Genomic DNA, 24,625 nt, shown 5'->3' with positions numbered 1-24,625 from the left:
TGCCAAAACTAAGACCAAGAGAAGCCAAGTACATAAGTAAATATTAAAAAAAATAAAAGCCTTGAAGACAGGGTTTCCCAGTTGGCACAGGGCACTATCAATGCAGGAGACATAAGAGACTCAGGTTCAATCCCCGGGTCCAGAAGCTCTGCTATAATAGGAAATGGTAACTTGTTCCAGTATTCTTGCCTGGAAAATTCCATGGACAGAGGAGCCTGGCAGGCTATAGTCCATAGGATTGCAAAGAGTTGTAGACACTTGAGAGACTGAGCACATATATACACATACAAGCCTTGAAAACATATAATTTTTGGTTAAAAAGAAATTGTCCTGATGTTGTAAATAATTTTTTTTTTTTGCCACCCCACAGGATGTGGGATCTTAGCTCCCAGACCAGGGATTGAACCTGTGGACCCTGCAGGGAAGTCTTAACCATTGCAGTCTTAACCACTGGACTGCCAGGGAAGTCCCTTGTAAATAATATTAACATTACAGAAAGTGAATCTATTTCTAATCCTAGACCCCACAGGGAATCATTGTAAGAAGTTTGGCTTATCATCTTCTAAAATGTTGTCTTGTTGACTAAGAAAAAAAAAGCACGATGTAAGAGTTGTGATTTAATTTTTATTTGGGACCAGATGAGGACTATAGCTCAGGAGACAGTCTCTCAGACAGCTCTGAGGAATTGCTCTCAAATAGGGTAGGAGGTGAGTAGCTTTATGACTTTAGTGAAGGGGGATAGGTGCAGTCAAGCACACATTTTGATAGAAGGTTTCTGTTAGTCTCAAGGAGCAGATGTCTCTCTTAGTAATTTTAGTGCTTTTCTAAATTTGAGAAGATGCAAGAAATTAGACTTGGAGAATCTCCTGAAAAATCTAACCCTTGGAAGACCTGTTCTGCCAGTTTTTCTCTGTGCACAGAGTGCCTCATTCCTGATCGCTATCCTGAACTCCTTCCACGGTGTGTTGAAGTCACTGCAGTGGCAGGTGATTTTATTCTTTTTTTTTTTTTGCAACACAATGCAGCTTGTGGGATCTTCCTCAACCAGGGAACAAACCAGGGCTCCCGCACTAAAAGCACCAAGTCCTAACCACTAGACCACCAGGGAATTCCGGCTAGTGACTTCATTCTTATAGAATCAGAGGGCAAGCAACAGTTTTCAGTTGGCTTTCTATTATTGTGACTTTGGACAAAAAACAATCATTGGGATCTCTTCGTTTCACTTCTGAGGTCAAGGCCAGTCACAGGAACTAGCAATGAAAACATCAGCTTCGTGGCCCATAAAGGCAGGACTGGAACACATGGCTTCATTAGGCAACTTGGTGGGTTTTCTGATATTTCACCCCTTAATGTGCCCAACCTACTCAGGCATGGCACAGCTAGTCAACCACAAGTCTCCTCTGGATATCAACTACATGGTCCCAACCTGACCAAAATACCCTCTTGAAGTGGGAATTTCTACTAATGTACTTTCATAGCCTTGAGAAATTTCATAGAAATAGCACCTGGCAAAACAGCATATATCAAGAAACTGTGTTGATGATATGTCAACAATGATGAAAAACATTTTTTTCATCATGTTTTTCTTAGAATAATAGCCTTGTTACAGACCCCAAGGCCAGACCCAGAAGGGAGTATGACTGGGATCATGAAAGCATGGACCTTGGAATACCAGGTCGGTGTTAGGTATGAACACTGCCTACACACTTGCTGATTGTTCCCGAGACTATTCCAGAAGGGAACGGCCTGGGGTAAAAACAAGGAGATCTGGACTATGTCAATGTAGTGTCTTGGGAAAGATACAGCAAAGCAAGTTTTGTAGTCTGCAATCAGGAATGAAAGCTGGACTCAGAGTGGACTCTGCACCTCAGTCCAATAGAGGTTGCAGGCCCCCTGATCCATTGCACCAGATTTCGTGTTGTTTTCATTCCGTCACTCGCTCCCGGACCTTTAGGGCAACACCTTCTTTCTGGGGTCCAGCTGACTCCAAAACCAGAGAGAAAGGGCATGAACCATTCAAACTCAGCTCCTTCTTCCAAATCCACTAGTCAGATAAAGTTTGTGTTTCATGCGCAGAAAAGAATCATGACTGTCACTTCAGCTGAAATTTCCCTTACTTGGACCTAGGAAGCTGGAGAAATGGAGTCTCTTCCCTAACTCAGACTAACTTAGAAGCATACCTGTTTTGATGTGAAAGTTGGACCATAAAGAAGGCTGAGTGATGAAGAACTGATGCTTTTGAATTGTGGTGCTAGAGAAGACTCTTGAGAGTCCCATGAACAGCAAAGAGGTCTTACCAGTCAACCCTAAAGGAAATCAACCCTGGATATTCATTGGAAGGACTGATGCTGAAACTGAAGCTCCAATACTTTGGCCATCTGATTTGAAGAGCTGACTCATTGGAAAAGACCCTGATGCTGGGAAAGACTGAAGGCAGGAAGAGAAGGAGGCCACAGAGGATGAGATGGTTGAATAGCATCACTGACTCAATGGACAAGAGTTTGAGCAAGCCTGGTGCCTGGTATGCTGCAGTCCTTGGGCCGCAGAGAGTCTGACATGACTTAGCCACTGAACAACAGCATACTGATAGAGTGCCTGGGACACTCACCTGGTCCCAGACTCATTGGGATGAGCCCCCGTGGACATTCCCCCAACGTGAGCCAACACTATGTGGCTGGACTGGCCTTTATGGTTTCTTATTATGACTGTGATGAAATAAACTTATTTTAAGGCAGGATGAGAAAAAATGTAAACATAGGATTCTCTCTTTGCCCATTTGGGCCACTACCTCCTCCCCTTTGTGTGCAATGTGCATCTGTATTATACATAAATCAGACCTCCTTAGAAGACACAGGAATACCTGCCCAAATATAAAGAGCAAATTTCTCCTGGTGCCAGCAAGGTAACTCCTTGAGAGGAAATATTCCTTTCACAACCCTGTTAAAACCAAAGTGACCCATTACTTGCCCTATATATGCAATCTGTACTTTGTAAACTCTCAGCAGTTCACTTTGATTTTTTTTTTCCTGGAAAAAAAAGTGTATAACTGTGCTTTGATCTCTAACCAATGGAAAAGTCCTCAGGGCTTTCCAAAAGACTGTCTCCCAGGTTATATGGATAACCCTCAGGTTGGCTAGAATAAAATTCTATATTTCGTTCTTGGATTGGCCACTAATTAATTTTTTTGTTGACAATTCCAAGAAGCACTTTATCAACGATCATCAGGGAACTTGAAAAAACAGGTTCATTAGTCACAGATCCTAAAGGGTACAGGGGCATGCTTGAGGTCTCAGATAGAAGGAGATAGAGTGCTGGCTTAAAAAAAAAAAAGCACAGAGTGCGACTTGTGAGTTAAATTTATTTGGAGCAAAATGAGGACTACAGCCTGGGAGACAGCTCCTCAGATAGCTCTGAGAAGCTGCTCCAAAGAGGCAGGCGAAATGTCAGTATAGATGTGATATTGGTGAAGGGGGAGTACATGCAATCACGCACATACTTTTTGCAAATGGTGTCCCACTCCTATTCTCCCCTGACATGCTTGTTCAGACATTTCCATCTGTCATCAGGATTATTGACTTAACTTTAAAAAAAAATAATTTATATATTTGGCTGCTCGGTTCTTAGTTACAGCATTCAGGATCTTTGATTTTCATTGCAGCATTTTGGGATCTAGTTTCCCTGACCAGGGATCAAACTTGGGCTCCCTGCATTGGGAGTGGGAGTCTTAGCCACGGGACCACCAGGGAAGTTCCTGCCTTAACTTTTAAAATTGTCCTCCCCAATTCTATTTTTGCTTCCTAGGAATCACACAAAAGACGTGTGTGCTCAGTCGCTTCAGTTGTGTCCAGTTCTTTGCGACCCATGGACTGTAGACCTCCAGGCTCCTCTCTCCACGGGATTCTCCAGGCAAGAATACTGGAGTGGGTTGCCATGCCCTCCTCCAGGGGATGTTCCCTACCCAGGGATCAAACTCTCATCTGTTGTGTCTCCTGCATTGGCGGGTGGGTTCTTTACTACTCACACCACCTGGGAAGCCCCACACATCTTTTAAAAATATATATCAGATAATGCTCCTCTTGTAGCTCAAAGCCCTTCAGGGGTTCCCCACTGCACTCAGAGTTAAACCTGATATTCTTATAGTTGCCCAGATAACCCCCATATACTCTGACACTGTTACTTCTCTAATTTTATTTCCTGCTGGTTTCCATCCTCCCCAATTCACTTCCACCATCTTAGGTACTGAGCTTCTGCTGTTGGTTAAAGAGGCCAAACATTTCATGCCTCAGGATATTTGCACTTGCTGTTCATTCTTCCTCCAGAAATTCTAAGACAGTCCCTAAAATCCTTCAGCCTGATTGCTGGGGGTGGTGGGGGGTGGGTAATGTGGAAATACTGTGTCTAGATAACTCTGAATTTTAGTTTTAAACTGTCACTCCTTCCCTGCCAAACCCCAAGCAGTAAGCATTGTTAGAACCCAAAGTTATCTCGGGAAGGGAACATTTACTTATGGAGGAGAAGAAAAGAGTGGCTTTATTCCTTTACCGGGCAAAGAGGGAATACAGCAGGCTAGTACCTCATGAACTGTGCCCCACTCCTTAGGGAATAGGGAGAGGTCTTATAGATAGGGCTAATGCTCAGGGGTAGGTGATAAGGATCAATGGAGTGATGGGCTTGAGTTCTTCTGGATCTGGAGCATTGGTGGTGTGGTAAGTAGGAATCAGCATCATCAACCCTCAGGTCCAAATGGTCTGGGGTCTACATGCTTGTGGGCAGCCTACCATTGTTAATCATTAACTTTTTCTACCTGGATTGGGTGTCAGTATCTTGTGTCTGGACTTCATGAGACTCAGGTATTTTTATGTCTCAGTGCAGAAGGAATCCAGGATACTTGTGAGAGATGCAAGTGGGCAGGTAAGGGGGCTTTGCCAGGAAAATGCTTTTTTTTAGATAAGAATATCCAATACAGAAAGGATTATTTTGTGGTTGGTTTCAAGAGCAGCTGCTTGAGACAGCGCATGATACCCTTGATCCCCAGCAGATGGCAACACATCATATCTGCCATGTAAATGATCAGTTCAGTTCAGTTCAGTCGCTCAGTCGTGTCTGACTCTTTGCGACCCCATAAATTGCAGCACGCCAGGCCTCCCTGTCCATCACCAACTCCTGGAGTTCACTGAGACTCACGTCCATCGAGTCAGTGATGCCATCCAGCCATCTCATCCTCTGTAATCCCCTTCTCCTCCTGCCCCCAATCCCTCCCAGCATCAGAGTCTTTTCCAATGAGTCAACTCTTTGCATGAGGTGGCCAAAGTACTGGAGTTTCAGCTTTAGCATCATTCCTTCCAAAGAAATCCCAGGGCTGATCTCCTTCAGAATGGACTGGTTGGATCTCCTTGCAGTCCAAGGGACTCTCAAGAGTCTTCTCCAACTTTATAACATAGGAATTAAGAAAGCTTTAACATTTGTATTTCTCTTCATCCCTCATAAGGGGAAAAATAAAGGAATGCATATTTGTTGGGCATCTACTTTATCAGGTGAATATCAATATACATCTTTGATTTAAATCAGACCATGTCCCTCAACTCTCAGAACTCCCCCAAGCAATCAAATGGGGAATTAAACTAAAACTTAGATGTATATAACTATAGTGTCTACAATTTGGAAAACTCAGCAGGGGCCACAGGACTGGAAAAGGTCAGTTTTCATTCCAAACCTAAAAAAGGCCATGCCAAATGATACTCAAACTACTGTACTGCTGCTGCTGCTAAGTCACTTCAGTCGTGTCCGACTCTGTGTGACCCCATAGACGGCAGCCCACCAGGCTCCCTTGTCCCTGGGATTCTCTAGGCAAAAACACTGGAGTGGGTTGCCATTTCCTTTTCCAATGCATGAAAGTGAAAAATGAAAGTGAAGTCGCTTAGTAGCGTCAGACTCTTAGCGACCCCATGGACTGCAGCCTACCAGGCTCCTCTGTCCATGGGGTTTTCCAGGCAAGAGCACTGGAGTGGGGTGCCATCGCCTTCTCCAACTACTGTACCGTTGTGCTCATTTCACATGCTAGCCAGGTAATGCTCAAAATCCTTCAAGCTAGGCTCCAGCAGTACGTGAACTGGGAACTTCCAGACGTAGAAGCTGGATTCAGAAAGGGCAGAGGGACCAGAGATCAAACTGCCAACATCTGTTGGGTCATATAAAAAGCAAGGGAATTCCAGAAAAACATCTACTTCTGCTTCATTGACTAAAGCCTTTGATTGCATGGATCACAGCTAATGGGAAATTCTTAAAGAGATGGGAATACCAGACCACCTTACCTGCTTCCTGAGAAACCTGTATGCAGGTCAAGAAGCAACAGATGGAATTGAACATAGAACAATGGTCTGGTTCAAAATCAGAAAAGGAGTATGACAAGGCTGTATATTGTCACCCTACTTTTTAAACTTACATGCAGAGTACATTATGCAAAATGCTGGGCTGGATGAATCACAAGCTAGGATCAAGACTGCTGGGAGAAATATCAATAACCTCAGATATGCAGATGACACCACTCTAATAGAAAGTGAAGAGAAACTTAAGAGCCTCTTGATGATGGTGCAAGAGGACAGTGAAAATGCTGGCTTGAAACTGAATATTCAAAAAACTAAGATCATGGTAATCAGTTCCATCACTTCATGGCAAATAAGATGGGGAAAAGTGATGACTCCAAAATCACTGTGGGCAGTGACTGCAGCTATAAAACTGAAAGACACTTGCTCCTTGAAAGAAAAGCTATGATGAACCTAGATAGTGTAAAAAGCAGAGATGTCACTTGGCCTACAAAGGTATCATCAAAGCTATGGTACAGATGTGACAGGTGGACCGTAAAGAAAGCTGAGCACTGAAGAATTGATGCTTTTGAACTGTGGTGCTGGAGAAGATTCTTGAGAGTCCCTTGGACAGCAAGGCGATTAAACCAGTCAATCCTAAAGGAAATCAACCCTGAATATTCATGGGAAGGACTGATTGCTGAAGTTCCAATATTTTGGCCACCTGATGCAAAGAGCTAACTCATTGGAAAAGACCCTGATACTGGGAAATATTGAGGGCAGGAGGAGAAGGGGTCAACAGAGGATGAGAGGGATGGGTGGCATCACCAATTCAATGGACAAACTCCAGTGAGATAGTGAAGGAAAGGGAAGCCTGGCGTGCTGCCAGTCCATGGGGTTGCAAAGAGTCAGATACGACTAGCGACTGAACAAGTCTCAAGATTAATATACAAATGTAAGACAAATTCTTCCCAGGTGCCGCTAGTAGTAAAGAAACCAGCTGCCAACGCAGGAGACTTAAGAGTTGCGGGTTCGATCCCTGAGTGGGGACGATCCCCTGGCTGAGGGCATGGCAATCCACTCCAGTATTCTTGCCTGGAGAATCTCATGGAGAGAGGAGCCTGACGGGCTACAGTCCATAGGGTCGTAACGAATCGGACACTACTGAAGTTACTTAACACACAGGTTCAAAGATAATAATAGAAATAAAAAACTGAAGAGGGTTGCATTAGTTATCCACTGCTGCATAACAAACCACCGGCAAACTTAGTATCCCTTTGTGAAAGGAGGTACTAAGGAGTTGCTAGAGCTGGGAGAAAAGCGTTCTCAGAGACTCCCACAGCCTGGCGGCTCCCAGGTGTGCACGAGGACCGGTCCAATCGACTTCAGGGGCCCTGGTTCCCCGGCTCCGCCCGAGCCTCCCGCCTGGCCCCGCCCCCAAGATCCCTATTGGAGCCTGCCCCGCGGGGCCCAACGGCTCCAGTGAGAGGATACTGGGACTCCCCAGCCCCAAGGCTAGAAGATGCTGTGGTCGCCGTTCTCGCCGCCTCAGGTGCTACTAGGTCGCCCCCCGAGTCTTCCCCCTTCTAAGGAAATGGAGTGGGCGTCCCTAGAGCGGCCATCCTTATCGAAACCGCGCCACTGTTTTCCTAGCGATCTGCCTCCAGCACCGAGGAGCAGATCCGTGTGCGGCCCCGCCTCTTGGCGGGCGAGGACTCGGCGAGGGCGAGGAGAAGGTGCTTGTAGGGTGGGGTCTTGGTAAGGGCCTGGAGATGGGGCTCGGAAGGCAGGTGACAGTGCTCACGGAGCGGGGTCTTGAGAAGGGCGGGAAGATGAACCTGTGGGTACGAGGTCTCGGCGGGGGCAGGGGCGTAGGATCCAAGGGGCCGGGTCTGGGCGCGGAGACCGGGCTCAGAGGGGCGGGGTCTCGGCGTGGTTGTGGAATTCTGGGAGGCGGGGCATAGGGGGCGGGGCGTGGAACTCCAAAGGGCGGGGTCTGAAAGAGGGTGTGGCCTTATGCCTCCGGAGGCGGGGATTCGAGCGACTGGGAATCCAGCTGGCGTTGACCTTCCGTCCTCGTGTCCTTCGGTTCTCGTGATCTGGCCGTTTCGTCCGTTTTTCCAGCGAGAGGCGCCGGTGAAAAAATTTTTTTTGTGTGCCGGTGAAATTTAATCAAGGAGTCCCTTTCTGCCGGCCTTGTACAAGAGAATTTTACTTATACAAGAGACTTTTGCTTTCGTGAGCGGCATTGAGGTGAGGTTAAGATAAACTCTTTTTCAACTTTTATTTGTTTGACAAATTCGTTTGGGAAAATAATTTCAGGATTCTAGGGTGAGTGTAAATAAGCAAGTGTAATAAAAGGCGAAGGAGGAAAAGTGAAAACGTAAATACAGGTCTTAAAGATTATTCAGCTCTTTACATCCAGTCAGCTCCAACTTTCCTCCAGCGGCTATGATTGCTGCTGAGTTTAAAAATATAGGGATCTCTTAATATTGATATTATTAAAAGGGATTTTGGTGTCGTATATTTGTAGTGAAGGCGTGACAAGAACCCAAAGTGAAATACATGCGATTGTATTTCATAAAAACAAAAGGGTTCTTCAGTAAATGGGAGGAAGCAGCTTTCCTAATATTAGTAGAAGAAAATTGAATTTAGTAGCCTTAAACGAGATGTGTTTTGACCAAGTGAGTTTTTTATTTTTTCAGTGAAGTTAAAAACTCATGGGTGAGAAATTGGAGGAAGAATGATTCTGGAGGAAATTCAGCAACATGGGTTCCTTGTTTCTGAAAATACTTCTCATACCTTATTGTTCAGTCGCTAAGTTGTGTCTGACTCTGCGACCCCATTGCCTGCCTTACCTTTTCTTAAATAACACGAGTGGTTTGTATTGCGGACAGGCATTTAAATTAATTCCAGTGTTAATATTTGTACTGTATCTATTATTGGATGTGTGCACCTTCTTAGTCTAGCTGTAACTGAACATTGTCCAGGGCACTCAACAAAACTTGCTGAGTGTGAGCCAAACCTAAGTCAATGCATGGGCACCAGAAAAATAAAAAATGCACAGTGCTGTCTCCACCAAGTAGGCTATTTAGAGGAGAAACTGATGTGAAACTGATATGAGGGCCTATAATGGACAGATGAGCTTAATTGTATGGACAAGCAGGGAAGGAGGCTTGATATTAGGAGGCACTGATATTTAAGAACTGAAAGATAAGTAGGACAGAGCTGGGCAGAGGCTGTGGAAGAAGGGGGTCTGAGAGGTGGAAGAAAGTTCAGAATCCCAGAAGCAGGACAGAGCCTGGTGTATTGCTTGAATGAAGGAAAGAGAGACCTGACCTGGAAGGGCAGAGAGTGATGAGAAAAGAAGGGGCAGTGTTGCCTGAAATGTGGGTTCACCTCTTGGTGGGCATCTAGCCAAATGACATAACCAAGCCAAAGAGCAGGAGAGGTAAGGATTTATTACTTACGGCAAGTAAAGAGGACACTGGGATTTTTCCCAAAGCAATGACTCCTTGAACAGCAAAATTGGGGTAGTTTTAAGCTAAGGGTACATTCATACTCATGAAGGGGGTTGAGCAGAAGAGAACTCAGCATGGAATTGGGGTAGAGGTTGCCATTTGTCCTTACGCGATTTTTAACACTTTAGTTGTCTTCCATCTGTAGTTGTTTGTGGCTGCAATCTCATGCCTGCTACTTTCTGGATAAGAGTTCTAACTGTAGAGAGAGACGAGAAGGAATCATTTTTGGTGTATGTAGAAAGGGGAAGTGAATATTTCTAAAAGAAAGGGGAAGTGAATATTTCTAAAAGAAACAGTGCTGTGCTTTTCAGAGTAAATATTGCAGTTAAAAACAGAAACAAACTGAAAATGTTACATGCCCTGTATCTTTTGTTCTTGCCAAGTTGAAACGTCATTTTGCATGGTACTGTTATTTTTTAAATTTTTAAAAAATAAAGATGAAAATCTATTTGTTTATTTTTAATAGTTTATTTATGTATTATTTGGCTGCACCAGGTCTTAGTTGAAGCATACGGGATATAGTTCCTCCGACCAGGAGCAGAATTCAGACTTCTCTGGAGGCTCAGACGGTAAAGCATCTGCCTATGATGCAGGAGACCTGGGTTCGATCCCTGGGTGGGAAAGATCCTCTGGAGAAGGAGATGGCAACCCATTCCAGTATTCATTCTTGCCTGGAAAATCCCATGGGAGGAGCCTGGTAGGCTACAGTCCATGGGGTCGCAGAGTCCATGGGGTCGCAGAGTCGGACACGACTGAGCCACTTCACTTCATTGATAACACCGAATCTTAGCCACTGGACCACCACGAAAGTCCCTAGTGTTATTTTCTTTAAACAATTAGTCAAAACACATTTTATTTCAGCTAAGCTTGCCTGGTGGCTCAGACAGTAAAGAATCTGCCAGCAATGCAGAACATGTGGGTTTGATCCCTGGATTGGGAAGATCCCCTGGAGGAGGAATGGCAACCCATTCCAGTATTCCTGCCTGGAGAATTCCATGGACAGAGGAGCCGGGCGGGCTACAGTCCATGGGGTCGCAAAGAGTTGGACACAACTGAGGGACTAACACTTTCACTTTTCACAACTTCCATAAAGTAGGAATAGTAGAGGGAATATTTATATTATTGAAATAAACTGAATATGAAAAAATTTAAGTAATTCAGGAAACTGTAGAGTAAAAATATCAACATTTCCCTTCATATTTCCCCTGCCAAATGCCCATGAAACAGTGTTGTGCTCTTCTCCAGAGGGTCCCAGTGTTACCTATCTCAGTAGGCCTTTGCAGTTTGTTTTACAAATTGTAGCAAATGATATATAACATAAAATTTTCCTTTTAAATTTTTTTTTTTTTTTTTTTTTTTTACGTAAACCATTTTTTTTTTAAAGTCTTTATTGAATTTGTTACAGTATTGCTTCTGTCTTTTGGCCCCAAGTCATATGGGATCTTATTAGCTCCTACCCAGGGATCCAGCCCTCACCCCCTGCATTGGAAGGTGAAGTCTTAATTGCTGGACAAGCAGGGAAATCCCAGTTTTTAACCTTTTTTGAGGGTACTTTTCAGTAGCATTAAGTATATTCACATTGTTGTGCAGTCAGCACCACCATCCATCTCCAGAACGTTTTCATTTTCCCAAATGGAAACTGTACCCATTAAACAGTAACTCCCTGCTTTCTTTCTCTGTGGAGTTGACCCTTAGCTACATACCTCAGATAAGTGGGATCATCTGATATCCATCCTTTTGTGTCCAGCTTATTTCACTTAATATTTTCAAAATTCTTCCATGTTGTAGCATTTGTCAGAATTTCATTCCTTTATAAGGCTGAATGGCTTCCCTGATAGCTCAGTTGGTAAAGAATCTACCTGCAATGCAGGAGACCCCAGTTCAATTCCTGGGTAGGGAAGATCCACTGGAGAAGGGATAGGCTACCCACTTCAGTATTGTTGGGCTTCCCTTGTGGCTCAGCTGGTAAAGAATCTGCCTGTAATGTGGGAGACCTGGGTTCAGTCCCTGGGTTGGGAAGATCCCCTGTGCTGAGGTCCAGCCCCGGTGGATCCAGGGAATTCGAAGTGGGGACCGCGTCGGCGATCAGAAAGCTTCAGCTTATTTAAATGTAATTAAAGATATAAAGAGTGGTTAAGGATAGCTCAGTGAGGAAATTCAGTGGAGAAAAGAGGCTGAATAATTCAGCCAGAAGGTGAGAGAAAGAACGGCATAGGGAGACCAAGTTGTGGTGAACAAGGCCCACACTTTATTTTCCAAAATAGTTTTTATACCTTAAGTTATGCATAGAGGATAATGGGGGAAGGGGTAGAGTCATGCAAGGACAGCAGTTCCTGATCCTAATCGAAGCCAGGCTTTCAAACTTATCATATGCAAAAGTTTAGGTGATTTACATCATCTTCTGGCCAGGAGGCCTGTTAACATTTTAAGAAAGTTATTTTTCTCTAAAGGTGAGTATTCTAAAGTCAGGCGCCAGCCTCCAAAAAAGCATTGGATAAAGTTGCATTCCTATAGGGCAAAGGTGAGGTGGGCTCAATCAAGAAAAGAATTAACTCAAGGGTCCAAGGTTACAAACATTGAGGCTACTACTTACATTTCTATACACCCATTATATCAATCAATACACTGCCAAGGACACAGTAGGTAAGGGTTATGGAGACTTAGCAGCAAACATTGGCGCAACAAGTGAAAAACCCTTCACCAATACAGTTTCTAATCAATCTTTTAACTACTCAAAGGAATCTGTGTTTAGACAGTTTAGAACATCTCCTGCCTCTCACAGTTGGGAGGCTCTGAACAATCACATGTAGCTGGAAAAACCTATTCAGGCAGGCTAGAGGATTTCCAAAGGAGTTTGTAGGTTGAAACACTGTCAACACCCAGGAATTATTAACTGGAGCTGTAACCTAACTCTTTTTTCAGAGAGAGGTAGTGGGGGACAGCCCCCCGTAAAGTCAGAGGTGTAGGTGAAAGCACAAAGCAGAAAGTAGGCAGACTCTGGTTTTGGGGGTAGATGCTCGAGAATTTCCAGAGGGACTCCTGAGGCTCGATCCCGCCTTTGCATATGCCGAGCCTCCTTCCTCATGACCTTTGCCATGGGCGGAGTTCCTCACGCTGGCTCCCGGCAGTGATAGAATTCTAGTTGAGTTATTCCAGATCCTGAAAGATGATGCTGTGGAAAGTGCTGCACTCAATATGCAATATGCAATATGCACTCAATATGCAATATGCCGGCTCCCGGCACCCTGGAGAAGGGAAGAGGTTCCTACCCCAGTATTCTGGCCTAGAGAATTCCATGGGGTTGCAAAGAGTTGGGCACGACTGAGCGACTTTTACTTTTCATATTCCACAGACAGAAAAGCCTGGCGGGCTACAGTCCATGGGGTCACAAAGAACTGGACACGACTGAGCGACTAACACACAAGGCTGAATAATATTCAATTGTAAGTATACACATGTTGCTTATCCATTCATCTGTTGATGGACATGAGGGCTTTTTCTACCTTTCCTCTATTGTGAATGATGCAGCTATGAATATTCATGTGCACATATCTGTGTGAGTCTCTGTTTTCAGTTCTTTTGGATGTGTATACTATTGCTGGGTATACAGATCCAAAAGAATGGAAAAACTCGAATTGCTGGGTCTGTGTTAAGGTAGTTCTGTAATTCGGTTTTTGAGGAACCGTTACACTTTTCAACAGTAGCTGCACATTTCACACTCCTACCAGCAATGCATAAGTGTTCCAGTTTGTCCACATTCTCTTCAACAATTGTTAGTTTTTTTTCTTTTGATAAGAGCCATCCTACTGTGTATGAAGTGATGTCTCGTAATTTATTTATTTTTTTGCCCCACCAGCCTGTGGGATCTTAGTTCCCTGACCTGGAATCCAACCCAGGCCCTCTGGAAGCGTGGAGTCTTAACCACCGGATTGCCAGGAAAGTCCCTCAATATGGTTCATGTTTGCATTTCCCTAATGATTAGTGATGTCAAGCATCTTTTTGTGTGCTTACTGGCCATTTATGTATTTTCTTTGGAGAAGTATTCATTGAAGGCTTTTTCCTCACAGTCATTTTTAACACGTACATATATTTTATAAGCTTCCCAGTGGTAAAGAATACACCTGCAGTGCAGGAGTTGCAGGTTTGCAATGCAGGAGACTTGGGTTTGATCCCTGGATTGGGAAGGTCCCCTGGAGGAGGGAATGGCAACCCACTCCAGTATTCCTGTCTGGAGAATTCCATGGACAGAGGAGCCTGGTGGGCTATAGTCCTTGGGGTCCAAGGAATTGGACGTGGCTGAGCCACTGAGCATATACATATATTATAGATTATGTAAACGTATTGAATACTTCAAGATCTATGTCAGTTTTTTGGTTTTAAAGGCCGTAATCATATCCCACATACAAATATCTGGTCATTCTTTAGCCCCTTGCTATACTCTAATGGATATTTTGGTTTGTTCCAGTTTTTACCCATTATAAACAGTTTGTACAATAGTAAACAAGCTTGAATACACACACACATCTATTTATCTGTCTATATCTGCACAGTTGCCAAGGTTTCTCTTAGCTACATTCCTGCAAGTTGCTAGTTGAAGGCATGGGGATATTTAAAATTTTTATACACATAAATTCGAATTATCCCCAGCACAGTCCCAACTACCACGGGCCCCTGGTCATCTTTGTCATCTGTGGCAAAGAATTTTTTCTACTGGGTACTGAGGGCAGGTGGCTGCCTGAACCTGGAGCCCAGATAAGACATCCCTGGGGCACTTCCCTGGTGGTCCAATGGCTAAGACTCCATGCTTCCAACCCAGGGGGTCCGGGTTTGATCCCTGGTCAGGGAACTAGACCCCACATGCTATAACTTAGAACTAGCATAGGCCCTCTCCCACTTCCCTCAAAAAGAGACATCCCCTGAAGCCCTCTCTCAGCCTGCTGGTCTACCACATTTTGAAATTATTCTCTCCAACCCCTGTCACTCCCACAAGCCTGAGAATAGGCCTTGATATCCCTCTTGCAAAAACAAAAAACAACAAAAAAAATCCCCTCTGCTGTATCAAACCTCTCTCTGAGGGAGTCTGCCTTGTAGGGGTGGCCCTGCCCCAAGAGGAAATTTCCTTTACCTTCCTGAAACCTCCAGCTGACAACAGCCCCCTCCTCTTTTGCCAAGGAGTGGGGAGAGCATAGTCAGAGTGAATAAACGCCCCTCACCCTCTGTCCTCCCAAGTTCACTAGTGCCTGAGCTTTCTGGAATGTGTGTGTAGTGTGTATGCTCAGTTGTGTCTGACTCTGCGACCCCACAGACTGTAGCCTGCCAGGCTCCCCTGTCCATGGGATTCTTCAGGCAAGAACCTTGGAGTGGGTTGCCATTACCTTCTCCAGGGGATCTTCCCAACCCAGAGACTGAACCCAAGTCTCTTGCATCTCTGGATTCTTTACCACTGTGCCACCTGGGATAACCCTTTTAAATTTGATGGGAAAATATGCTATTTGTTAAATCTGTAAAATACACTATGCATATGTGTGTGTAAAGTATATATGATATATACATATTAATTTTCACATGTTATACAAAATACATATATTTTTGCCTCTGCCAAACCTCACCTTGAACAAACTTGCTTCTCCTCCATCTTTCCCTCTCAAGTAGTGGTCATCTCTTAGCCAGTGTGCTAATATTGTAAGGAGAGGCTTGCTGTAGGCTGAAACCTCCCATCCTAGGGTCAGGCTCTTTTTTTCTTTTTGGCTGCACAATGCAGCATATGGGATTTTCGTTCCCAAACAGGGATTGAACTTGTGCCCCCTGCATTGGAAGTTTGGAGTCTTAACCACAGGGCTGCCAGGGAAATCCCAGGTCAGGCTTTCTTTGATAGGAAAAAGAATAAACAAGGCTGAGAAGTGGGATGACTGGTGGGGTGGTAGGGTAGTTTGTTAGGGCGGACAGCTGGTTTCCAGGTTCACAGGTGGGTCAAAGTTCAATGACCCAGGAGACTTGGGGGTTGGGGGGTGGGGAGAAGCCTGACTGAAGCTTGGTAAAGTTTTGTCCAGGCTGTTCAAGCGGGACAGACAGTTCAGCTACTCATTCACAAGACAGATATTGGGAATTCGGATAGCCTCTGCCTGGCCTTGTCCTAGGTAAACAGAGGGGTCATCCTTGGGTCTACCTGAGTTGTATGGGGAAGGGTGTTTCATTTCAGGGCACAAAGGGTTGGAGGGGCGGTTCTTACCCATCACTGTTTTCTAGGATCACAGGGCTCAGGTATAAAGTTCAGTTGTTGGGAATTCTCTGGTTGTTCAGTGGTTAGGACTCAGCGCTTTCACTGCTGGGGCCCAGGTTCAATCTCTGGTCGAGGAACTAAGATCCTGCAAGCTGTGCCTTCCTCCCTTCCCCACCTCCAAAAGTTCAACATTGTGAATATAAAGGATCCAGTGGTCCTTCCTTGGTTTCTTTACCTTCTCCCGTTGGCTGAAGGTCTCCCACAGCTCCGCTTCTACCCCAGTTGAATTCCCTAGCAAATCCTTTGGTCTTTCCTCTGATACATATACCATACTAATGACTTAGAATAGTCTGCTGCTCCTGGCCTCTGCCAAGGCGTTCTGGGCCCTGCCACTGCTGCTTACCAGCCCACTGCTTCTATTTCTGCCCTCCCCAGTTCTGTCCTGTGAACAGCAGTAAATATGATCTTAAAAAAATAAAAACAGGAACAGAACACTCTTGGTGCCTAATTCTTCTGCTAAGCTGGTCATGGGGTATAAATCCACATGTCCCTTTGCCCTGGCCTTTTATTATTATTTATTTACTTTTGGCTGCACTGGGTCTCTGTTGCTGCGGGTGCATTTCTCTAGTTGGGGGTGGGTGGTGGGGCGGGGTCGCGGGGTGGCTACTCTGTTACGTTGCATGGGCATCTCATTGCCGTGGCTTCTCTTGTTGTGGAGCGTGGGCTTAGTTGCCCTGCAGCATGTGGAATCTTCCTGGACCAGAGATCAAACCCGTGTCCCCTGTGTTGGCAGGAGGACTCTTAACCACTGGACTACCAAGATAGTCCATCCTTTGCCCTGTCTTGACTCAGCTCCTGGTCCCTCTGCTCCTTCAGTTTTCCTCCCTAGACACTCCAGTCACCAAGCTCCAGCCACTCCCACACGGGCTTTCTTCCCCCTTGAGCCCCCTCCCAGAGCTAGTTCGTGCCCTGGCCAGTATTTTGAGACCCTCTTCCTCCAGGGCTTCCAAAGGCCAGGACGAGGTGAGAGTGGAGCCCCAGGAGCCCCTGCGTTCCAGGATCAGTGCTTTTTAGGGTTTTGGATATTTGGGGGATAATATTGTATTATTCTTGCTTCCTTCCTTCCCCCCTCCCTCCCATCTTTTTTTTTTTTTTTGGCTGTGCCTTACCAAGGATAGAACCCTGGCCCCCTGCACTGGGAGTACAGGGTCTTAACCCCTGGACTACCAGGGACATCCTGTTCCTTTTTCTTTCTTTTTTTTCCCCCTTGCCAAGTGGCTTGTGGGATCTTAGTTCCCCCACCAGGGATTCAACCTGGGCCCTTGGCAGTAAAAGCCTGGAGTCCTAGCCACTGGATTGCCAGGGCATTCCCCTCCTTGTTTTTGCTTTATAAACTTGGACAATCGACTTGCAAAACTGTTCTGAAACTTGATTACCCACAATAGTCACGGGAGATTACTAAGCTTCCCCTGGGTGGCAAGGTCCACAGGCCTCTTTTCTAATTGTGAGAGAGACAGGGCCTCCCTGGCCTTTTAGGAAACCTGCCTGAAGGCAGGTGGGCGGGCTTGCCTTTGCTTCATTCAGGGTCATGTGAAGCAGTGTCCAGGCTTGGGTGGAGTGGAATCTAGGCTTGGCCTGTTTCTCACAGCATCTCCCTTGTCCTCCAGCTGTACCTGCTCAGGATCCCACCTGTCACCAGCAGGGGAACGTGGAGGAGGAAGCAATGGCTGCAGAGCTGCCAACAGCCTGGTCAGAGGTAACTGGAAATCCCCTTCCATCCAACATGGCATCTCCCTTCCTTGAGGGTGGGTGGCCTGGAGCCTCAAATCCCACTGGGACTTGTCCCTACTCTTCCTCTAATGGTGGTGAAGGAGCTTCCCAGAGAATGCTGGCATTGCCTCAGTATTTATGAACTTTTCTCAGTATAGTCACTTCTGGGCTGTGACAGAAAACCAAGAAAATCTATGAGACCACTTTGTCTCAGGAACTCTTGGGAACATCACTCATTCATTTATCTAAATTAAAAAAAAAATTAAAATTTGTCACCATTTGTTTATTTAAAAATAATTTATATTGGAGTATAGTTGCTTTAACTCATTCATTTACCAAGTATTCTTCCAGGACCTTGGGGAGCTCAGGGCTGGGTGTTACCTGACTGAGGGGACCCAGGCAGGATGGGTTCACAGACTAGCTGGAGAGGAGTTCAAGTGTGTGTTGAAGAATTAACATATCGATGGGGCTACATGGGGCTGCTGAGGTCAAGTTCACCTTTCTGTCTGAACTTCCCAAGCCTCAGTCATCTGGCTCCATCTTCCTGATGCCCTGGCCTCATGGGACACTGATGGAGATGAGCCTGTGATGTTTCAGGACCCAGTAACCTTCGAGGAAGTGTCAGTGGACTTCTCCCAGGAGGAGTGGGCCCAGCTGGCCCCTGCTCAAAAAATTCTGTACCAAGACGTGATGCTGGAGAACTACAGGAACCTGACTTCTGTGGGTGAGTGTGGTTGGCCACCTCTCTTCGTTAGTCGATTTTGTTTTTCAGAGCTATCAGTGGTAGCTTACACGTCTGGGAGTTTACATGTCTGAAGTAAGGTCCTGGAGCAACACCCCCCCACACGTACACAATGGGCAGGGTGTCATTCATAGTTTTTGTTTTTTTTTTTTAAGCAGATTTATTATTTTTAAAAATTATTTATTTATTTTATTTTTTTGGCTGCACTGGGTCTTTGTTGCTACGTGTGGGTTTTCTCTAGTTTCAGCGAGTGGGGGCTACTCTTCATTGCAGTTCACAGGCTTCTCATTGTGGTGGCGTCTCTTGTTGCAGAGCACAGGCTCTAGGGTGCAAGGACTCAGTAGTTGTAGCGCACAGGCTTAGTTGCCCCTCAGCATGTAGAATCTTCCTGGAGCAGGGATCAAACCCATGTCCCATGTGTTGGCAGGTGGCTTCTTATCCACTGTACCACCAGGGAAGTGCCATTTATAGGTTTTTGCTGCAAACGTTTCTCAAGCACCTGCTGTGTTGCAGGAACTATTCTTGCTCTTGGGAGGAGCATGTGGTCCATCCTTAAGAAGTGATATTGTAGGGACTTCGCTGGCAGTCCAGTGATTAGGGCTCAACACTTCTCCTCTGGAAGGGGAAAAGGTTTGATCCTTGGTTGGGGAACTAAGCTCCTGCAAGCTTTGCAGCATAGCCAAAAAAAAAAAAAAAATTGACTGTGTAGAATGGGGGTGAGCACTCTTTTTGTTAAGCGGCCAGGGAGTAAATATTTTCAGCTAAGTGGACCCTGGGTCTCTGTTGCAACTGCTGAATGCTGTCACTATGGTGCCAAAGCCACCGCAGATAGCATATAAACAAATAGTCAGGGCTGTGTTCCAATACAACTTGACTTGCAGAAGCAGGTGGCTAGTGCCTGGGCTGCAGTCACTAGCCCCTAGTCTCCTGTCTTCCTTTTGAGAGTGAAGATTTATTCATTATATCAACCTGATTTTCTTCATGATCGGAAGCTTTCATGCCCCTTCTGTGTGTCTCTGAGCTTGGGTCTGAGGATCCCTGATCCCTGGAGGGCATGATGTGAGACAGAGTTTTGGGTCTTGGGTTATTATGTTGGGCTTCCCAGGTACCTCAGTGGTGAAGAATCCACCTGCCAGTGCAGGAGATGTAGGTTTGATCCTGGTCTGGGAAGATCCCCAGAGAAGGAAATGGCAACCCACTCCACTATTCCTGCTTGGGAAATCCCATGGACAGAGAAGCCTGATGGGCAACAACCCATGGGGTCACAAGGAGTGGGACATGATTGAGTGACTGAACAACAACCATCATTATGTTACTGCTCTTGGGGCCACACATGCTGAAACTGTTGGCCCTACTCTGGGCGGAGTTTCCGTGCCGACCCTGCACACCCCCCACCTCATGTGTATTTCCCCACGTGCCAGGGTATCATCTCCGCAAACCCCGCCTGCTCACCCAGGAGGAGCTGAGAACACGGAAGAGGAGACTTCTCCAAGACACCTGTGCAGGTGAGCCCTGGGGAAAAGGAGCCCCTTTATAGAGTTTCTCAAAGGTCATTTTTGTCTGAGAAATTGTGTCTAGCCACTTGGGGTGAATTTCCTCTAGAAACTTCTGCTTTCCTTCCTCTCCTTCCCTTCTCTCTTTTCTCTCCCACTTTTTTTTTTTTAAATTGAAGTATAGCTGATTTACAATGTTGGATACATTTCAGATATACAGCAGAGTGATTCGGTCATACATACATGTTGTTTTAGTCGCTAAATCATGGCCACCTCTTTGTGACCCATGGACTTAGCCCACCAGCCATATGTGTATTAATATATATGTATACAGGGTATCCCTGGGGGCTCAGTGGTAGAGTTCTATCCCTGGGTTGGGAAAATCCCCTGGAGAAGGAAATGACAACCCACTCCAGTATTCTTGCCTGGGAAATCCCATGGACAGAGGAGCCTGTTGGGCTACATAGTCCATGGGGTTGCAAAGAGTTGGATATGACTTAGCGACTAAACAACAACAACATTTATGTATATATCTATATTCTTTTTTTTTGTTTGATTCTTTTCCATTGTAGGTTATTATAAGATTTGAACATAATTCTTGCTGTTTCTACCACTTTTGCTCTAAGAATAAGCTCTGTCCTGCTTTCTCTTTTTTTAAAATTCATTTTTATTGGAGTATAGTTGACTTACAATGCTGTTAGTTTTAGGTATTCAGCAGTACCTAACTAGTTATGCACTAGTTATGCATACACATATATCCATTCTTTCTTAAGTCCTTTTCCCATATAGGCCATTACAGAGTACTGAGTACTGCTTCCTCTTTCCAGAACATTCCCAGGTGTGCTATTTTCCCATTTTCCCACTGTCCTCAAAGTGTATTTGCCCTCTTTTAGACTATTAGCAGTTGTCTCATTCTTAACAGAACTGTTCCCTGGCCCGTCACTTGCCATTTTCACCCCTTGTTTGCATGCTTGTCAAATTCTCTACCTTGCTGAAATCCTAAGTCTGTCTTTAACTGCTGGTGTATTCTTCCCTGTCACATTGACTGAGAAGAGTCAGTATATGAAAGAAAAACTCCATGGGCCTCTGTTTGTTATTTTATGTTATCTAACCATTTATTTCTCCATGAACTTAAACCTTTTTTCTTCTGATCATTTCAGACCAGAATTCTCAGCTTAAAACCAAAGAGACCACGGCTGAGAGGAATAAAGTGTGGGAAAAACCATTTACTGGCAGGAAAGGGGTAAGGCTCATGAGGGCTCATTGCTGGTTCTCTGCAGGAGGAAATTGCCATGAGACAGACAAGCAGCACAACCTGGGGAGACACGAGGGGCCAGTAGCCTTCACCTAAGATAAGTCATGTCTCAGTAGAGAGTCTAGGGTGCCATGAATTTGGGTAGTATCCTAAACTGATTTCAGTAGTGATTCATAGAGAGATAGATCCCACAAGTAAGCAGGTCTGTATATATGACTTAGAATTGAATTTTTGTTTTACAAAACTATCAGAAAAAAAAAGTCAGTACATAAGAAGTCTTATGAATGCAGCCATGATGGAGCCTTATGGTAGAGCATTCCCTGTATTTACCTGGTGGCTCAGATGGTAAAGAATCTGCCTGCAGTGCAGGTGACCCAGGTTCAGGACCTGGGTTGGGAACATCCCCTGGAGAAGGGAATGGCTCCCACTCCAGTATTCTTGCCTGGAGAATTCCATGGACAGAGGAGCCTGGCAGGGCTACAGTCCATGGGGTCACAAAGAGCTGGACCCGACCGTGTGACTAAACACTTTCACTTCATTATGTCTACTCAATTTGAACTCAGACAGGGCAGAAGCAGTGCACGTGCTCTGAAAATGGTAGCAATTTCTAAGGTAGGAATTTGATTTCTTTACACCACATACTTCCTATGGGGGAGAATTCCCATGAGTGCAATGAAAGTAAGAAAGCCTTTAGTTACTGCTTATCTCTTCATTGACAGGTACCAACTCAACCTAGAAAGAAGTCCCGTGAACACAGTCTGTGTGGAAAAGCCATCAGAAGAAATCCTGACCTGACTACTAAGAGGAATTACACAGGTGTGAAACGTGATGAATGTAAATAATGTGGGGAAGTATTTAGTTATCCTTCCTTCCTTGGGGTCCACGTGCGATCACATGCTGGTGAGAAAACCTACAAATGTTCTCAGTGTGGGAAGGCTTTCAGTTGCAACTCCTTTCTCGGGCCGAACGTGTTAACTCATCCTGGAGAGGAACTCTGTCTAAGTGTAGCTAGTGTGGACAGATCTTCAGCTCTACCTCGAGCCTTGCTGTACCCAAGAGGATGCACACTTGGGAGAAGCTGTATGAATGCAGTGACTGTGGGAAGGCCTTCGGCAGGAGCAGTGACCTGACAGTGCATAAGAGAGTACACACGGGAGAAATGCCACCAGTGCAGTGACTGTGGCAAAACCTCTAGCAGAAAGTTCTTTCTGATGGCACACATGAGAACCCATACTGGGGAGAAGCCCTACCCATTCAGTGACTGCAGAAAAGCCTTCCATAAGAGCTCTAAGGCAACTGCCCACAAGAGGCTACATGCAAGAGGGAAGATGTAGCAGTGTCGGAAGCTTTCCAGTCATTCATCACGTAGGAAACACGTGAGGATGCACACTGAAGACAAGTCTGGGAGTGGAAGCAGAGAAAGGCTCATCGATCCCACAGGAGAGCAACTGTGAATAGCTTTGGTATGGGGGGAATCCTGCTGGGGCTTAAACTACTGCACAAGGAAATTCAGAGTGGCAGAGAAAACATATAAACGTGAAGAATGTGGGTTTGCTTTTATTAGGTCCTATCTTGAAGCTGGAAATCTAGCTCATTAATTTTCAGTCTGTGTTTTTGAATTTAAGCAGTTAAGGCCATAGATATCCTGCTAAATACCCCATTTGGCTACATTACATGTGTGTGTGCTCAGTCCTGAAGCTGTGTCTGACTCTTTGCCACCCTAGGACTGTAGCCCTCCAGGCTCCTCTGTTCATGGGGTTTTCCAGGCAAAAATACTGGAGTGGATTGCTATCTCCAGGGGATCTTCCTGACTCAGGAATCAAACCTGCGTCTCCTGCATTGGCAGGTAGAGTCTTCACCACTGAGCCACCAGTTGAACTTGCACATGGGTTTTGAGCTAAGGTTTTTAAAACTTTGGTTTAGTTCTAAGTGTCATCTGATATATCTGTTACACCTGTTTTAACTCAGTGTCACTTTACTTTTTAAGCCTATCAAAATACTACTTCACTTGAATTTCATCCAAACTCTTTCCTTCCCCCCAATCTTCTAATATCCCTATGTCTTCCGTGGTTTGGTGGGACACCTGGTGGTTCCTCAGGTATGTCGTTTCCTCTGTAACAAGTTGGTAAATCCAACTTTGTCAGACTATAAGTTTTGTCCCTGGTGGTCTTTGGCTGATTTGTGTTGGGACAATAATGTGTAGTCACATTATTATTTTATTATATAGAATACACTCTACTAATTATGAGAATATATTTAGATTCTTGTCTTCTAAAATGTTCCTAAAATACCCTTCTAAAATGTCTTCTAAGATGTTTTCCTATCCATTGTTGATTTTTATTTATGGTGTCAGGTTTTGTTGTTCAGTCGCTAAGTCGAACATAATTTCTGTTCAAACTTGGGAGATGAACTCCAGGAAATGGAATTTTGTGCTAACAGTTGAACGACAGTTTTTTAAACATCTCTGTTCCCCTATTTCCAAGACCAAGAAAAGAAATCTTTAAATGTATTTTTCATGCAGACAGCTGTTTCTTTGAATCTCTCTCTGGAGAATGATGTTTAATTTTATAATTCTGTCTGAAAACTTACCTTGCATGTAAAATGCACCATTTTAAATGTACAGGTTGATGAAATTTGACCAGTGTGTAAACCCCTATAATCACCACCTGAATTAGGATATAAAACATTACCATCTTCCCAGAAAGAATAACATTGATTTTGCCCATCATTAAGAAAGCTGTAAACTGTGGAAACGAAAATGCTTTTGTGTTCCATAATAAAAGCAATTTGACAGGGAAAAAAAAATTCCCTGGTGGAAGTTTCCAGTGGGTAGGACTCCATGCTTTACTGCAGGAGGTGCATGTTCTATCCCTATTTGAGGAACTTAAGATCCCGCAAGCTGCCTAGCGGCAAAAAACAACAAAAACCCTCAAAAAACAACATGACTTTAAGCCTGGCAGTGTAACCTGAGCAGACAGCCTAGAAGCATGTGTGATGTGCCTCATCACACATGCCCGCATCACACGACGTGATATCATTCTCAATGCCCTAATCAAGAGCTTTGCACACGACTCTAAACACCTTAAAGCAGTTGCGTTGGGGGTTAATTTGCAGGGCAGATTTACTGTTCTAGCTTAGGCCCGTCTGATGTATTTCTTTCTCAGCCCTTCAAAACAATAGGGTTTTAAAAAATTGTATATTTAAATTTATTTATTTGGCCGTGCCAAGTCTTCGTTGTGATACGTGTGATCAGGTTCCCCAGCCAGGGATCAAACCCAGGCTGCCTGCATAGGGAGCACAGAGTCTTAATCCCTGGACCATC

General features: G+C 44.9%; 1 protein-coding gene across 5 annotated transcripts in view; it reads left to right on the top strand.

Annotated features, from left to right (window-relative positions):
* The first annotated feature begins 7,755 nt into the window (after positions 1 to 7,755).
* Positions 7,756 to 24,625, top strand: part of LOC106700887 (zinc finger protein 177) — a 31,196-nt gene continuing 14,326 nt past the window's right edge. Inside the window, exons 1-8 of one of the 5 annotated variants that reach the window (XM_070373629.1) lie at positions 7,760 to 7,854; positions 8,427 to 8,555; positions 13,176 to 13,266; positions 17,711 to 17,799; positions 18,411 to 18,537; positions 19,977 to 20,060; positions 21,209 to 21,291; positions 22,023 to 22,119. In XM_070373629.1, coding sequence (XP_070229730.1) covers positions 17,767 to 17,799; positions 18,411 to 18,537; positions 19,977 to 20,060; positions 21,209 to 21,291; positions 22,023 to 22,119 — 424 coding nt within the window. In that variant the 5' untranslated portion in view covers positions 7,760 to 7,854; positions 8,427 to 8,555; positions 13,176 to 13,266; positions 17,711 to 17,766. Of the gene's footprint in view, positions 7,855 to 8,347; positions 8,556 to 10,318; positions 10,393 to 13,175; positions 13,267 to 17,710; positions 17,800 to 18,333; positions 18,538 to 19,976; positions 20,061 to 21,208; positions 21,292 to 22,022; positions 22,120 to 24,625 lie in introns of those variants that run through there. The other 4 variants (XM_070373630.1, XM_070373631.1, XM_070373628.1 and 1 more) reach the window with 4 other exon arrangements.

The sequence above is a fragment of the Bos mutus genome, chromosome 7 (assembly GCF_027580195.1).
Source record: "Bos mutus isolate GX-2022 chromosome 7, NWIPB_WYAK_1.1, whole genome shotgun sequence".
Taxonomy (NCBI): Eukaryota; Metazoa; Chordata; class Mammalia; order Artiodactyla; family Bovidae; genus Bos; species Bos mutus.
Note: the sequence above shows the minus strand (reverse complement) of the source record. Positions and strands in the feature narration are given on the sequence as shown.